This window comes from Phoxinus phoxinus (genome assembly GCF_949152265.1).
Source record: "Phoxinus phoxinus genome assembly, chromosome: 13".
NCBI lineage: Eukaryota > Metazoa > Chordata > Actinopteri > Cypriniformes > Leuciscidae > Phoxinus > Phoxinus phoxinus.
The window spans coordinates 7,269,072-7,284,835 of record NC_136888.1 but is presented as its reverse complement, the minus strand read 5'-3'; the positions used below and the strand labels follow the sequence as shown (position 1 = coordinate 7,284,835).

Here is a 15,764-nt window from a genome sequence, read left to right as displayed (position 1 = left end):
AATCCATTTGACTTGAGCAGTTTAGTCCTAATTTTCTGAAGAGACTCGATATCTTTATTTGATGAACAGATTTAATTAAGGCTTTTATTTACATATAAACATTGATCAGCGAAGATAAAGCTCAATCACGCGAGAACAAACCTCATTGGTTCTTGCAGAAGCTCAAACGTGCCGAGTAACACGAGAAAGAATCTCACTCGCAATCTGTTCATCATATAAAGCAATTGTCTCTCTTCAGAAAACTTGGACCAAACCGCTCGATTCATATGAATCCGTTTTACAATCTCTTTATGAACTTTTTGAAGCGTCAAAGTGGTAGTTGCGTAGATGTCAACGGAGGGACAGAAAGCTCTCAGATTTCATCAAAAAGATCTTCATTTGTGTTCTGAAGATGAACGAAAGTCTTACGGGTTTGGAACGACACGAGCGTGAGTAATTAATGACAGATTTTCATTTTTGGCTGAACTATCTCTTTAATGCGGCATGCAAAGCTGCTCTTCTGGGTAAAAGACGGAGGAGAGATCTAAATGCAAACCTCACAGCACACAGTCAAACATCTGGTGGCCGCCCAAACTTTAGATCAGTTCACAACCAAAAACATTTCATCCCATCCACGACACTGGGGCCATTATCACTTGGCTCGTGGCTTGAATGGTTTTGTGTGCAGATGGTTTCTCTCCACGATACAAAACACAGTCCTAAAGAATGTTTTAACAATCAGAGCATGTTTATTTAAAACCAAAACAGATTGCACCCAACATCCATTTTTCCTTTAAACGCCTTTTCTCAGCACATGTATTTCCATAGAAGTTTGATGAAGGAAAAATCACAGACATTTAATATTGGGATAATACATTGTAGTTTAATTTCTTCTTTTTTTTTGTTTTTTTGTAAGGGTTCCTTTTAAAGCAACTAAAACTTAGTACTGTTCTCACTGTATTTGATGTACGTATATTCTGCTTTAGAGACAAGAAGCACTTGACACCACAGAAGCATTCATTTCAAACTTCGCTGCTGCAGTGTTGAAAAGAAAAGACGAAACAAGCCAGTGCCGTTTTCAAGAATTCTGCAATCAATCCAAAGGAGACAGCCAGAATCCGTACACTCTTCCATAGGAAGGTCAAACCTCTTTCCCCCCTGCATTTACAATTAAGCTACATCATATTTTGGCAAGCAAGTGTCATGAGAGAAAAAAAAAACACACCTAGTTTAAAACAATGGGGTTGCATTAAAAACTAAAAACAGGGAATAAAATAAAATATTAAAATCCCACCTACCATTTAGATCCTCTAGTGTGAGCCGCCTAGAATGCACATACATTTGAAGCTTGAGAGGCAACAATCATTCATTAAGGTGTCTGCTATATTCTAGCGCACTGAGTGGGTCCTGCGAGAGCTTTTAAAACGATTACAGAGATGACTATACAAAATGATCTTTACCTACTGAGTGATGATTATGTTTCCTCAGTGTCAGTTTTCTCTAGCTCAGGTTCAGTCTCAGCGTTCACCTTTGGCCCAGTCTGTTTAGTATCTGCATCCACAGATGAGGAAACACACATTTCTGGGGTCTTCTCTTCTTTCGAGGGCTCGTTCTGGAAGCAGGTGGGCGTGGAGGTCCGGGATGGAGAGGGGCTACGAGAGCGCTCTGTAGCAGCAGCCTGGGACGCAGGCTCCAAAATGTTTAATTGAGGTTTTGAATCTGTTTCCATTCCATTGATAAATGAGGCTTCCTCCTGCTCTTGACTACTTGCCGTCTCTTTAGGGGGGCTGAGGGACTTGGGCTCTGGTTTCTCCTCTGGTTGCAGTTCAGCGTCTGGTTTTGTTGGCTGCAGTTCTGGTTGAGGCTGGTGTTGGGACACTGGCGGAGACGGCGAGTTGATTTGCGCTTGTTCTTGTGCTTGAGGCTGAGCGAGCAGAGGGGTCGGCAGAGGGAGAAGCGGCTGAGACTTGGGTTGAGGAAGCAGCGGTTGAGGCTGAGATTGTGAAGAAAGTGGAGTCCAGCGTTCCCGCTCTTTGTCCTTCTCGTTCTCCCTCTCCTTTTCGCGCTCCCGCTCTCTCTCGCGATTCCGCTCTCTGGCTCGTTCACGGTCCCGATTCCTGTCCCTCTCTCTTTCGCGGTCTCTGTCTCGCTCCCGGTTATGGCGATTGCCGTTCATTTCGGCTCTGAAGTCCATGTCCCTGTCGTCTCTGTCTTTCTGCCTTTCCCAAGGTCTGCGTCGATCGTCGTAGTCCTGGTGCATGTTGGGGTTAAAAGTAGGCCCGGTTCCACGATTCCAAGCTGGCCCTGATGAACTTCCACCGCGGCCTTCGAAACGATTCTGAAAGTTAGGGTTGGAACGCTCCTCCTGGAAACCCTTTGGAGGTGCAGCAGACATCGTCCTCATGTCTCGCTCATCGAAGTCCCCCCTGGGTGGCCCCCAGCGACTTTCTGTTCTGAAAGCTCCTGACATGTTTTCTCTTCTACCCTCTCGACCCTCGACTGCTCTCGGAGGTCGTTCTAGTAAAGGTGGTCTGGCAGGCACAGGCTCAGTACGCATCTCCAAAGGAGGGGTCTTCAACAACCCCGTGCTCTGCTTTTCTGGTGGTGGAAAGCGATAGTCCTGATCTCCCTCTTGTTGGCCCCCTACATCTGATCTGGGTGGGGTCTCATTATTAGCCTTGGCCAGACTGTCAGGCCCAGCGGATGAGGGGTTAGTCGCTCTTGCAAAAGTGCCCTCTGCGCGGTTGAATTGCTCCATATGAGGAAATGGGACACGGACACAGGCTTGGGCTTGGGCTTGAAGAGAAGCATCCAGTATGTTGTTGGCCTGATGTGCGAGACCGGGCTGCATGAGCAGGGGGAAGCGGCCCCCGGGGCCCTGGAGCAGGTTGGGTCGCAGTTCCAGGGGAAGTAGCCCTGCCATCCTCTGACCGGAGAGAGGGTGTGTTAGAGATGCAGTCGGGTGCATTCCTAGCAGACCCATTCCACTGCGCACGGCATTCTGCATTCCTGACAAAGAAACAAGAAATGTTTTACCCAGAGTACAAGGATAAAACACAATGATTCTTGAAAAGTCACCCCTCCAAAAAACAACATAGTACAACTTTTGGTTCTATTCCACGACAGAAGCTTTATAACAGATGTGTGAGACAGAGCAAAGAACATTATTCACGGAGCACGTTTACATGCACATTCTCAAACAGAAGATGCTCATCACTGTAAAGCCGCTTTAAAACAATCTACATTGTTAAAAGCGCTATATAAATGAAGATGTTAAAAGCGCTATATAAATGAAGATGACTTGACTTAAGACGACAACAGGTCTGGTCATGTTAAACTGTTTTCTTTAATCGGCGGAAGGTTATAACCAGCTTAAGCATAAAGGGATTGACAGCTACATTTTTCCAAACTGCCCTGTTTTACCTAGCATGTAAAAACCTTATCCTGTGTGTTCTGTCTGTTTTTTGAAGTGCACGTGTGCTATGTGATAGGAAAGCTTCATTACTGCAGATTTAAGCGCATCCAGCAACATTTTGGAATTAATTGTTTTATTCATTTGTTTAAAAGCTTTATTCAACATAACTCGCATAAATGAAACACGAGTCGAATATACCCGCGATATGAGGTGACAACAGAACAGAGGATTTACCAGATTTTTTATTTTTAAGTTAGTAAATGTGCATTGTTTTTTCTTGAGAAGCTGGTTGTTGCAGTAAGCGGATTTTTGGTAGTTAAATAATCTCCACAATCTCTAAAATATAATTTAGATTCAAAAACTGCATGCAGAAGCATCTCAGCAGGTTAGTAATACAGCACACAAGTCCTATGAACTGTCAATGTATTGCTGACTTGTATTAAACAAGATCCTCTTTTTTGTTCTATAAAATAAAATAACAGCATACCGTGTGCTAGCTGCATATGACTTGTATTCACATTATGTAAAATGTGCTTATAAACCCATTTACCTTGTAGTGTTAGCTCGGCCTCCATACTTTCTGCAGACTGAGGAGTTTTGTCCGCGCTGCTCTGCTGATGCTGTACTCCCACAGGGTTGAAGACTCCTGCCCCAGGCATTGCTGATGGAATAAAACTCCCAGGAATAGTACCGGTGGGAGGAATCATGGCTCCAAACAGAGAATCCTTGTTGTTATCTTGAGTGGTTTGCAACGAAGGCTGCACTAGAGCTATAGAGGTGAGAGTGGGGTAAAAGGCCTGTTTAGGAGCTTGAAAATTCAACCTTAAGGACAGTGCTTTCACAAGAAACATTATACGAAATAAGGATTGCTCATTTCAGAGGCTGTTTAACATACATGTCTGAGCCGAAGCAAGACTGGTTCCAACTGCTGACGGTCCTACTCCTTGCGTGGCCATATAACCTGTGAAAGAAATTTACAGATATATAAATATTTGGTAACACTTTACAATAAGGTTCCATTAGGTTATGTTAATGCATTAACTAACATTAAGCAATATTTTTGTTAATTTTAATTATTCTTTGTAAACATTATTTACGTAATATTCAACAATATTACTGATCTGACTGTACTGACTCTGTTGTATGAGAACTGAACTGAGCTGCTTTATAGATGAAATGAACTCATTTAATAATTGATGATCTTTACATTGGAACTGAATCAACACTGGTTTCCCGTTTATCACTGTAAAGCTGCTTTGAAACAATCTGTATAGTATAAAGTGCAATATAAATAAATCTGTATTGTATAAAACGCTATATAAATAAAGGTCTCTTGACTCTTTTTAGTCACAACTTTTAGTTGTGAAAAATACAACTATTTATTGATAGTTCATGTTGTTATCTCAAGTTCATTAAATCATATTTAAACTTTTGACTTTAAAGGTGCCATGTGTAAAAATTGAGGTAAAAATATCCAAAAAATGAGCTACACGCATCAAAAGAATGAGAAGAAATAAGGGCAATGATGTCATTAAAAAAATGTCAAGTTATAGTGCTGCAGAGATATCAACCTTAATTAGCATTAGCGTTACTAGCCACGGCCCGACAGGTGTCGTAATACCAGTTTCGGCCATGGGAGGTGGTATGCGGGCAACATAACCACCAGCCAACCTGCAATACACGAATAACTCGCACGGCTTGTGGGCGTACTTGAACCTGATGTCAATCGTGTGGAAAGTACAGCCCACTACTTCATTTCAATTCAGGGAAGAGAGCGGAAGGATGGCTGAAGCCTTTGGCAAGAGACCCCTACAACCACCGCGCTCTGAAGCACAAATCAAATCAGATAAGACAAGGACCGCTCGTCACGGTCCGGGCTCGAAAGCGCGGGGGACGGCGAGCGAACTGCAGCGCATAGCCCTGTTTTACAACGTTCAGCACCCATTCTGACACGCCCGGGATCGCTCCCCATGCTTTCGCACGCATAGCTAGGGGCAGAATGGTCTCCGTGTTCTGACCGCCGCACTGCGCGGGTTCGAGAAACTGAAACGGAGGTATCAACGCGGCGCGCGCGCCCTTGTTGTCTGAAGAGTGCTGCTCGCTGACAACAGCAGCCGGCTGTTTCACATTCAATGACTCGGTCGCTAAGGACGGAGAACAATTTGTGGCGCGAACAGGTCATTTGTAGCCTACTGTATCTTTCAACAGTGTTCGTGTTTTTTTTACTATAGTAGAGATGATCGGTTCACGTGCGCTGTCTGATGTTTACTGCATCACTCGACATGGAGAGGTTGGGTAAAGTAATAATTACAAGAGCTTCACGGTTATCAGATACAAGCATTCAACGGCCCTGTAGTATATATATAAATATAGGTTATTTGTGTTTGCGCACGTGATATCAGGAAGCAATGTAATAACGTTACCTGTAATACACACATGATGGCGATACGCAAATCGAGTGTGTGTGTGTCACAAATCATTATTGTTTCTTCAACTTATTAAAATATCTTACTTTACTGCAACTATCTGTTTCTGCTTCTTTATCATATTTATAGTCTGTGATTTATAAAATACCATATCCTACATCACATATTTTGATATGTGAGGTATACTGCCCCCATCTGGTATGGAATGTGGAGTATGACTTGATTTTTTTTGCCAGACAATTACACATGGCACCTTTAATAATGTATTAGTAAATGTTGAAAGTCCACACGGCTCCGAGGGGTTAATAAAGGCTTTCTGAAGCAAAGCGATGAGTTAGTGTAAGAAAAAATATTCATATTTAACACGTTACACAGTAAAATTCTAGTTTCCGGCCAAACACAGTCTACTTGCACCTAATGCGCAACTTATGACGTCAGAAGTAGCGTAGTGCGTTATGGCCTGGAGCCGCGTGGAGTTCACTAATGATGGATGGATGCAATTTTTTGAGCTTCATACTGATGGTTGCAATTCTGTGCTATTATTTACTTCCAAGGTCGGAAGCGTAAAGGGGGTCGCACACGAGAAGCGCAGCGTCTATGACAACTCGAGGTTTCGCACACCGGACGCGCACTTTGTCAGTTTATGGCCAGCAATATCGTTATGTTTAAGGACATTATGGAATTAAGATCATGTCTGTACTATGTTATGATTGTACTGTACAATTAAATACAATCGTTGCTTAGTCTGCAGTCTGAATTCACTTTATCTCAGAGCGTCCGTTAACTGAATGAATTGAGAATATCACCTGAAAATCCGTTAACATCAGCAATTTTCATTCAATTAGCTGATTTCTGTGAATGAATGTAAAACTAAATGTATATTGCAGCAGCACAGGGTGAAGTCAGTATATACATAACGATGATTAGAGACAAATAAATGTAAAAGTAATATAAAACTATGTAAATAGCACTCTGTGGTGCGGCAGGATTTTGAACAAGGTCCTGCGCCTGGGACAGACACCGAATGGCGCCGCCGGTGTGTGTACACTCACTCATAGAGAATAATGTGTTCGAATTTTAAAGATGTGGTGCTTCTCGTCCGGTGTGCGACCCCCTTTAGCGTGTTTATTAATATAACTCCGATTGTATTCGTCTAAAGTCAGTCAGTCATATACACCTAGGATGGCTTGAGGCTGAGTAAATCATGGGGTAATCTTAATTTTAAAGTGAACTACTCCTTTAACAAAGGTTCATAAATGCTTTGGAAGCATTTTTCATTCTTAGTTCAAATGCAGTTAACTAATGTTAACAAATGGAAATATTTAAAAAATCTATCATACAGTTAAAAGCCAAATTACTGAATGTTCAGGTTTGAACCATGTACCTGGGGGAGGCTGTGAGGTGTTGAACCCTGCCCTCAGAAAGGGTGGAGGAGGACCAAAGCCTGGCGGGGGCACTGACATGGTGACAGGGAAGGATGGAGGCACAAGGCCAACAGCAGAGACGGTCTGTGCCACTGGAATCTAAACCAAACAAAGACATCCATGGAGAAGTAAACGGTAATGCATTATTAATTCAGCTTTCTCCACACGCCAAGGTGCAAAATGAAAACAAGAATGCAATGGTAGTATCTCTTATATTACTTTAAGTGGGGTTTGAACCAAAAAACTTCAGTAACAATCTTAAATCTTTAATGGCCGCACCACACCATCCCCAAAATCTAGCAATTTAATCAGATGTTAACCCAAAATGTGTGTTGTTCCATTTGTCAGGGCATTTTCAGGCCTGAATGAGTGCTAAAATCATACCTGCATGGGCATCATAGTGACAGGCTGTGTAAAGGCCTCACTGGGTGTGCTGCTGGATGTACTGGTTTCAGCTGTAACAGCCTGACTCGGAGTCTCTTTGACTGTCTCGGTATTCCTCTGCGATTCCCATTCTGCAACAGAAAAATAAGGTGAAGTTCTGAGTAGAAGTTACATATACACAAGTTACATAAATCTACTATTTTCAGCTCCTAAACAAGGAAATCTTCTTACCATTGTTGACAGTCTCCTGGTCAATCATGCCTCCCTCTGCAAAGTCATCCAGGTCATCCAGTTTGACCTTCTCCCAAGGAATATAAGTGACCCCAAGGTCCACATCCCAGAACTGCTTATACTCTTGCTTCACCCCTTTGTTGAGAGCCCAAGCGATCTGGAAGCAATGCAACATGTTTAAGACATATTCCCATAAGAAATTATAGAACATTACAAAAATGATTAGTCAGAACATTCTTCACACATACTTTAATGACCTTTGAACCAATTTTGTAGGAGCCTGTGCTCAGTTTCTGAAGGGCACGGTATGCATCCTGACGATGGACCATGCAGATATAAGCACAGCCTCTGGGAGGAATCATCTGGGGGAAAAAAAAGTATTAATAATAATAATCTAATAAAAAATAAAAGCATAAAAAAATAAAAAAATAAAAGCTTTAGTTCATACAAGCTTCCCTAAAATACACTCTTAAATAAAGGTTCCAAAAGTTTTTTTTTGTTGTTGTTGTTGCAGCGATGCCACAAAACAATTTCTGTTTTACTAAAGAACCTTTCAATGAACAGTTCTTAAAATAACAATGTTTTCTTTTCTTTTTTTGTGTAACAGAAATGCTGGTTAAAATGGATGTTAAAGGCTGCTCATGGAGCCGCAGATGCCAATAAAGAACCTTTATTTTCAAAAGCGTACTTCAAGTTTAGGGTATTTTTAATTACACTTTAGCAAAAAATATTTTATAGACCCAAAAAATGCCTCTTGGCTAGATGGCACAACTGCTCTAAAATTTTAACTAATCTACGATGCGCTAAAGTGCTCATAGTTACAGTGCTCAAAGTTACAGATATAAATAACTCAACTCACATTGATAGATTCAATCTGGCCAAACTCTTCAAAAAGGTTAGTAAGATCTTGTTGGGTGGCCTTCTTGTCCACTTGGCCAACCCATAGAGTAGTGCTGCAAACTGAAAGAGGAATCAGGAAATGAACACGAGTTACAGATGTGATTTTATGGTAGAAGACATTTGCAAGAAATCTGTAACTCTGTTTAGTGAATGAATTGAGTGTTCTAGCAGGTGTATAGCTATCTAACATTTGTGGATTAATAAATGTAAAATGTTCAGTGCCAAAACATCACTGGCCTGAAAGTGCAAGTAACAGTTCTGTCAACTGGCCTGGCAGAACAATCTATACCGTGTTAATTTCTGGGTGAACCATCTCTTTAAGCTTTCTCTCACAGACCAAAGCAGTAGTCAGTAAACACGGAGGTTTGTGATTTTCCTATGATATGAACATGATTTTATACAAAGCATCCTTAAACTTAATTATTTGTTATGGACGAGACGGTTACGAGAATAGTTCAGCCAAAAATGTTAATTCTGGTGTCATTTACTCTCCCTCAAGTTGTTCCAAACCTGTAAGAATTTCTTTATTTTGCAAAACACAAAAGAATATATTTTGAAGAATATGGTAAACAAACAGGTTGCGCTTTTGAGGTTGAGTAAACGACAGAACTTTCATATAAGTTAATGCTTACCATCAACCAGTTAGTTTGTACAGAGAGTTTAAACTTATTTGCATGAAACTTGACCAATTAAACATCTAAAAGAAAAAAAAAAAAAACATAAATTCAGAAGCATAAGGTGGATCTCTGTAAACTTACCACTGAGAACCCTTGAGCGGATAGGAGGAAGCCCCTTTTTCTGCCGTTCCTTTTCTCTTTCCCGCGCTCGTCGCTCACTAGAATAAGAACGGGAGGACTTCCTCTTTCTGTCCCTCGACCGAGACCGTGATCGCTTCCTGTGTTTGCGCTTCCGAGACCCTGAACGAGATCTTGACCTCCTTCTCTTAGGTGACCTGGGAATAAAGAGGTTTTCACGAGAGAGCTCTTTACCTGTGACTGAAAAATGGAAATGAGGCAAGAGCTATTTAACAACAATGCTACACCAACCTGGACCGAGATCTTGAGCGTGTCCTTGAACGTGTGCTGCTGGTTTTCTTCTCCTCAGCCTCAAAGAGCTCCTCATCTATAGTATCCTGTCCCTCATCAAGATCCATGTCCTGCAAAATACACACATGAAAATGGTGCCCCAACTCTCTGTTTGTCACCTCTCTTCCATCAGTAATTAATCAGTAAGTATGACAAATATGCAAGAGAAGAGGCTATTTCTAAGTCATCTAGTGAGACATCGCCTTTAAATTACTGTCAATGCATGAATAACATGGACTTTTCCTCCCAACTACGGTTTGATATCTGAGCTTGCCTGTTGTTGGTTATCAATGGAGTCATCCATTTTTGCTTCTTGTTCTGGGAGCTGTGATGGGGCACTGCTTTGGCCAGGAGGGGCAGAACTTTCAGGACCAAAGATGGCATCCTGGGCCTCCATGGACATGGACTGTCAGAAGTAAAGTGCATTAATAAGTATCAAGGTAAGAGAAAGAGTTACAGTATCTGCGTTTCCATTACCCTTCAAATTGCGCAAATTGAAATTGAGAATTGAAAATACACCCAATGTAGACATCATTTTCACAAAAACTCCCATTTATCGCAAAAAAAATGTACCCGCTCGCATGAGGTGATTTTTCAGGCAATTCAAAAAAGGAATATTTTGCAGAACTGCAATGGAAACAGTTTTTGCACATTTACAGGTCACCTGAAGTAGATGGCGTGGTATGTTTAGACAGAAGACGAGACAGAGTTCTTTATTAAATTCATAAAAAGACAAAAGAATTATAGGAATACTTGATTCGAAACCTCAAAGAAATGCCACAATCTAGAGCTTAAAGCAGATAGGAGGGAGAAACACCTCATATGTGCCATTCGCAAGTATAAGGGGCTTTCCATGCCATTAATGCTTGGATAACACACCTACGTCTCTTTCGATTAACAATAATGGCTAGTGCGGTGGCTGGGATATATATAAACCATATAAACCTACCAACATCCGTTACCATGATTTTTGGAATGACTTATAGGAAAAAAATTCTGTTTTAGTCGCATAACATCGGTTCATGGAAACGTTGTCATTTCGCAATAGTTTATCGCCATTTCGGGAAAAAAAATTGCAAAAGTTTTGCGCAAATCTGTAATGGAAACGCACCTAGTAATAACACATTATGTAAAGAAAGAATCATGATTTTAAGTACCTTCTGTTGATGCTGCTGGTGCTCCATTAGCTGTTTCTGAAACTGCTCAAGGTTTTGCTGCTGAAGATGCTCGGCCAGCTGATGAAATATCGAGTTGTTGATGGAATCTGACACCACAGGTCTGAGAGAGACAGAAAGAACATGATTTTTAAAAAGTTAACAAAACAGGGAACCGCTTTTTCTTGAAAATGGTATAAAAATAAAAAAACATACAACTGAGACGACGTAGCATCTTTCTTAGTATCCTCGCTGTGTTCCGACTCATTCCCGAAATCGAACTGACCCAACAGCTTCTACAACACCACAGAATAGCCAATAAGAAAAGAGAGTTCAACTTCACAATGGATAGAGTGATGCAAGGATTAAACCTTTTCAGCCAGTAGTGCTCCTAAAAGTCCCTCACCTTGTTAAAGGAGGAGACTCTCTGCTCCAGCGGGTTGAGTGTGTTTGCTGCTGCGGCTGCGGTGAGCTGTGCGGTGAGGGCCTGGAGCTGAACTACCAAACCTGCATCCAGCGCCTGTAGCAGAGAGGGCTGAGGCTTCTGCTGCTGCATCTGCAGGCTCTGGACCAGCTGCTGCAACTACACACACACACACACCTGTCAGAAATACAGCGGTGCAGAGAACACAGTGTTGTCAGTGGATGAGAAATCTGACCTGCTGGCCCTGAGGACTCTGTAAGATCTGGGCGACCGCTGCCACTGTGTCTGTGTTGGAGATCTGAGACGCCCAGTCGGGGAGACTATGTTGCACTATGTTGGCTGGAGTGGCTGGAGTTGCAGGAGTTCCTTTACGAAGTAGGAGAAAATATACAGATTTAAGAATTCTTTCAAATTTGTAGGAATACTTAAATTTTTAGGTGAGGTAGACATGGACCGACATGACAGAAACGAGAGAAAATGGATAGAACAGACTTTTACACCAGTTGTCATGATACATTTTCGCCTCAAGGTGTCAGCATAAACTAGATGCTAACAATTCAATCAGATTTTTGAGTGGTAGGCCAAACTTGTGTGATTGAAAGAAAAAGGAGTTTTGAGTTCCTTAAAGGACAAGTTCCGTATTTTACACTTAAAGCCCCGTTTTCAGATAGTTTCTGATGAAATAGAACGGTTAAGACAAAAATCGCTGCAAAAGATGCTTTCCAACAGGTTTTATCATAGTTTTTGTAATACTGTACCTCACAGCACATCCAAAACAAGTAAATGGATTTGGACAAAAACTACGATAAAACCTGTTGGAATGCATCTTTTGCAGCAATTTTTGTGTGAGCATATCAGTGAACACCCCTGACCACTCGGTGAGTTTCACGTCTTTGTAAACGAAAGTTTACTGCGTTTTAGAAAGGATTATTCCAGTGCACCTATGCAGCCATTGTGGAGGTGGGGGGTGGGCTACCACAGAAAGGGGCGGCAGTGGCTCAGTGGTTCATGTAGGTTGTCTACAAACCGGAAGGTTGGTAGTTCAATCCCCGGTTCCACCTGACCAAGTGTCGAGGTGTTTTTGAGCAAGACACCTAACCCCAGCTGCTCCCGACGAGCTGGATCGCCTTGCATGGCTGACACCGCCGTCGGTGTATGAATGAGTGAGTGAATGGGTGAATGTGAGGCAATATTGTAAAGCGCTTTGGTGGCCATTGGGTCTGTGAAAGCGCTATATAAATGCAGTCCATTTACCATTTTTTTACCAAAACCTTATTTAAAGCAAAAATAACTACAATGTGATATATTATGATAGGAGTACGTTTATTTCACGATAATAATATATATACGATTTTGGACATATAGCCTACCCCTAAAATAATATATTCCAGGTTGCCAGATTTTTATTTATTTTTTGTGTGTATTTTTTGCAACCATTCTCAGACTAATTATTTAGGGTAGTTATAAGTGACTTATAACTTATATAATGTACCCCCGGTTTCACAGACAAAGCTTAAGCCTAGTCCTAGACTAGAATTCATGTTTGAGCTGTTTCAACTGAAAGCAACTTGCACTGGCACATCTTAAAATATGTCAGTGCCATTGTTTTGTCTCAAGATGCACACCAGTAAAGTTTTTTCTAAGGCATGTTTATAAAAGATATGTAAATGTCCTAATTGAACTAAGGCCTAATCCTGGCTTAATCTAAGCCCTGTCTGTGAAACCAGGCCTATAAGTGAGTAGGGAGGGGAGCATTATAAGTACACCAAAGAGTCCCTGCATACTTGGACTGTAGTCGGTGCAAATGATTTCTCCGAGTGTAAAACTTGTTGCCACAACAGTGCATTGTTCCACAGAGGAGAGGAAGCATTACTGTGTCGCATGCATAGAGTATAACTTACCGGGAGTCGTGCTGTTGACGGGTACAGCACTGCTGGCAGAGACGGGCGTAACACTGGGAGGGGGGAGTCCAGCTGCCATGTCCAGGAGAGGCTGGATGATGTCACTCTTAAAGACACTGTTTTTCTGCCATAGATTGAGCACACGGACAATCTTGCTCTGCAATGCAAACATTGAAACTGGGAAATAAGCAAAAGGGAAAATAGTCTAGACAAGAGCTTTACCATTTGATTACAGTGATGCAACAAAAAACACACCTTGTCATCTGTCGGGCAGCGGTAGAGGCTTTGAAACGTGCTGATGATGTTCTTACTAAAACGTGGAGCGAAAACATCTTTCTCTTGACCAAACTGGTGACGAGACTGCCGGACAATGGAGTCGATGACATACAGACCGGGAACTTTGTACTCTGGCTTGCACTACACACACAAAAGTGAAAGAAGTAATAAATAATGAAAAAGGTTGCAAAGGGTCCAGGCTCAAAATACTCACACATTATATCATTTTTACAGCCAGTGATTTCCCATGCAATATGAATTACAACCATTCGCTTTATACACAGCAAGCTCTGGGTTTGGAAGCTCTTTTTGTGAATGAACTCTGTGTGCTTAGGGAATCTGCATCTGAAACAACACAGTGCCTGTGCTTGCAGTGTTGCAAGTAAGAAACTGGATGCGCAAAAGGCATTTTCCACATAAGGCTGACATATACAGGGATTTATAAATATCTTGTTTAAGGCTAGAAGTCTTTGGTGCTCTTTTGTTGGCAAGTTAAATCTCTTTTGTAAGGTACTTTTAGTAAGATCTAGAGATATTCTGGATTCAAAACAGTACATTTCACCAAATGGTGACAAGTTTTCTGCACAAATAATACTTGAAAGCTGCACAAAGAAAATGTTCATGTATGATTAAATAAACGTTTGCATTATCAGGTATTAATGCTATTAATTATCTTTATCTTCCATGTAGGACATTTCATTTTGTATTTTCATAAATATTTTAGGCACACTTGAGCTCCCTCTAAGCATTTTACAAACTCTGTAGAAACTCTGAATATCTATTTATTTATTTATTAAGACAAAAAGAACTGACCTTTTGAACGAATTTCTCCACACTTTGGACCACATGTTTGTAGAACTGAAAGAGATCACAAAAAAGAGAAGCTTAACCTTTAATGTGAAGATTAAGAGACATGTTAACATTAATTGCATGAATTGGAGATGGACATTCAATTTATATTATTCACATCACTTCACATAAACAATTAAATCAAGACCCAGAGCTGGACATGTGAGAAAGGACATTAACAAACATGTTCTTCAGTATCTCTGTGACTGTCACATGTTTTCAACAGAAACAAATGTTCAAACTCTGTTTCCGTAACTCTCCATTGCATATAGGTATAAGTGGAGCATGAAGATAGTTTTTTCTATGTATAGCTATATGCTTCAGGGAAAACATGTTTTAGATGCTTTTACTACTTTTATGCAACATTTTGATATAATTAGTTCATGATAAATGCATTAAAGAAAAAAGAGCAAAACATTCATATTCTCAACTAATAGGTAATGAAAACTATTTAAATACAATTTGATAAATGCTTAATAAAAGTAAAAGTAGTTTTAGGTGAATTCTAACATATCATAACGCAGGACATTTCAAGGTATTAAGATAATGTTTCCAACATATAAGATCTCTGACACTCTCTGAATTTCATTTTTCACACAGTAATTTTGTTGTGCATGAGTTTACACAGCACAAGGACACTTGATTTCAACCTTGAATTGAATTTATAAAAAAGACAAGTAAACAAGAACAAATAAATCAAGCAGAATCACAAATAAATACAATAAAATAAAAAGGTTTTCAGGTACAGAATACTACAGAAATGTAATAAATGTAATGTTTCATTGTATAAATAAACAGATTTATTCTTGTAGTGCTCATTTGTTGTTGGATTAACATTGACAGCAGCAGGTATATTAGGGTGCTGTCACTTTGAGAACGAATGCACGGATCCAATATACTGATACACATGCATTTGTTTTTCTCAGTGGTTTACGTTGACGTCAAGACATCACCAACTGCGTTTATGCATCCATGAAAAAGCACTCAGTTTGTTACTCGCAAGCTGTTTAAGAGGCGGCTTTGTGTGTGTGCGTTCTGGGTGCACAGAAAACTTTGAGTGTGCCAGTACCAAACGGAGTACTTTTCATGGATTATAGTCATGCATATCATAAACTTTAGTAACAATGTAACGCTGGCCCAAATAGGCAAGTGAAAATTCGTCTCGAAACGTGAGAGAAAGTCCTGTATCGCAGCGTGTAGCTGGCTTGTACAGACGATGTGGTGATGTGAAGCAATGTGCGCATTTTGAAAGAGAGAGCGAAGACGCGGTAGTGCTTAATCACTCTCTCGCTCTGTGTGAAATTATGTCTAGTTTT

General features: G+C 40.8%; 1 protein-coding gene across 4 annotated transcripts in view; it reads right to left on the bottom strand.

The window, feature by feature from the left end:
* Positions 1-709: 709 nt before the first annotated feature.
* Positions 710-15,764, bottom strand: part of scaf8 (SR-related CTD-associated factor 8) — a 70,680-nt gene continuing 55,625 nt past the window's right edge. For 3 of the 4 annotated variants that reach the window (XM_079634015.1, XM_079634017.1, XM_079634018.1), the window contains 18 exons: positions 14,413-14,457; positions 13,579-13,740; positions 13,324-13,480; positions 11,658-11,788; positions 11,405-11,581; positions 11,215-11,294; positions 11,002-11,122; positions 10,119-10,250; positions 9,806-9,915; positions 9,518-9,711; positions 8,719-8,819; positions 8,108-8,221; positions 7,860-8,016; positions 7,629-7,759; positions 7,205-7,343; positions 4,290-4,355; positions 3,945-4,163; positions 710-2,988 (listed from right to left, as the gene is read on the bottom strand). In XM_079634015.1, the coding sequence (XP_079490141.1) occupies positions 1,454-2,988; positions 3,945-4,163; positions 4,290-4,355; positions 7,205-7,343; positions 7,629-7,759; positions 7,860-8,016; positions 8,108-8,221; positions 8,719-8,819; positions 9,518-9,711; positions 9,806-9,915; positions 10,119-10,250; positions 11,002-11,122; positions 11,215-11,294; positions 11,405-11,581; positions 11,658-11,788; positions 13,324-13,480; positions 13,579-13,740; positions 14,413-14,457 (3,771 nt within the window). In that variant the 3' untranslated portion in view covers positions 710-1,453. The remainder of the gene's footprint in view (positions 2,989-3,944; positions 4,164-4,289; positions 4,356-7,204; positions 7,344-7,628; positions 7,760-7,859; positions 8,017-8,107; positions 8,222-8,718; positions 8,820-9,517; positions 9,712-9,805; positions 9,916-10,118; positions 10,251-11,001; positions 11,123-11,214; positions 11,295-11,404; positions 11,582-11,657; positions 11,789-13,323; positions 13,481-13,578; positions 13,741-14,412; positions 14,458-15,764) is intronic. The other variant, XM_079634016.1, reaches the window with a different exon arrangement.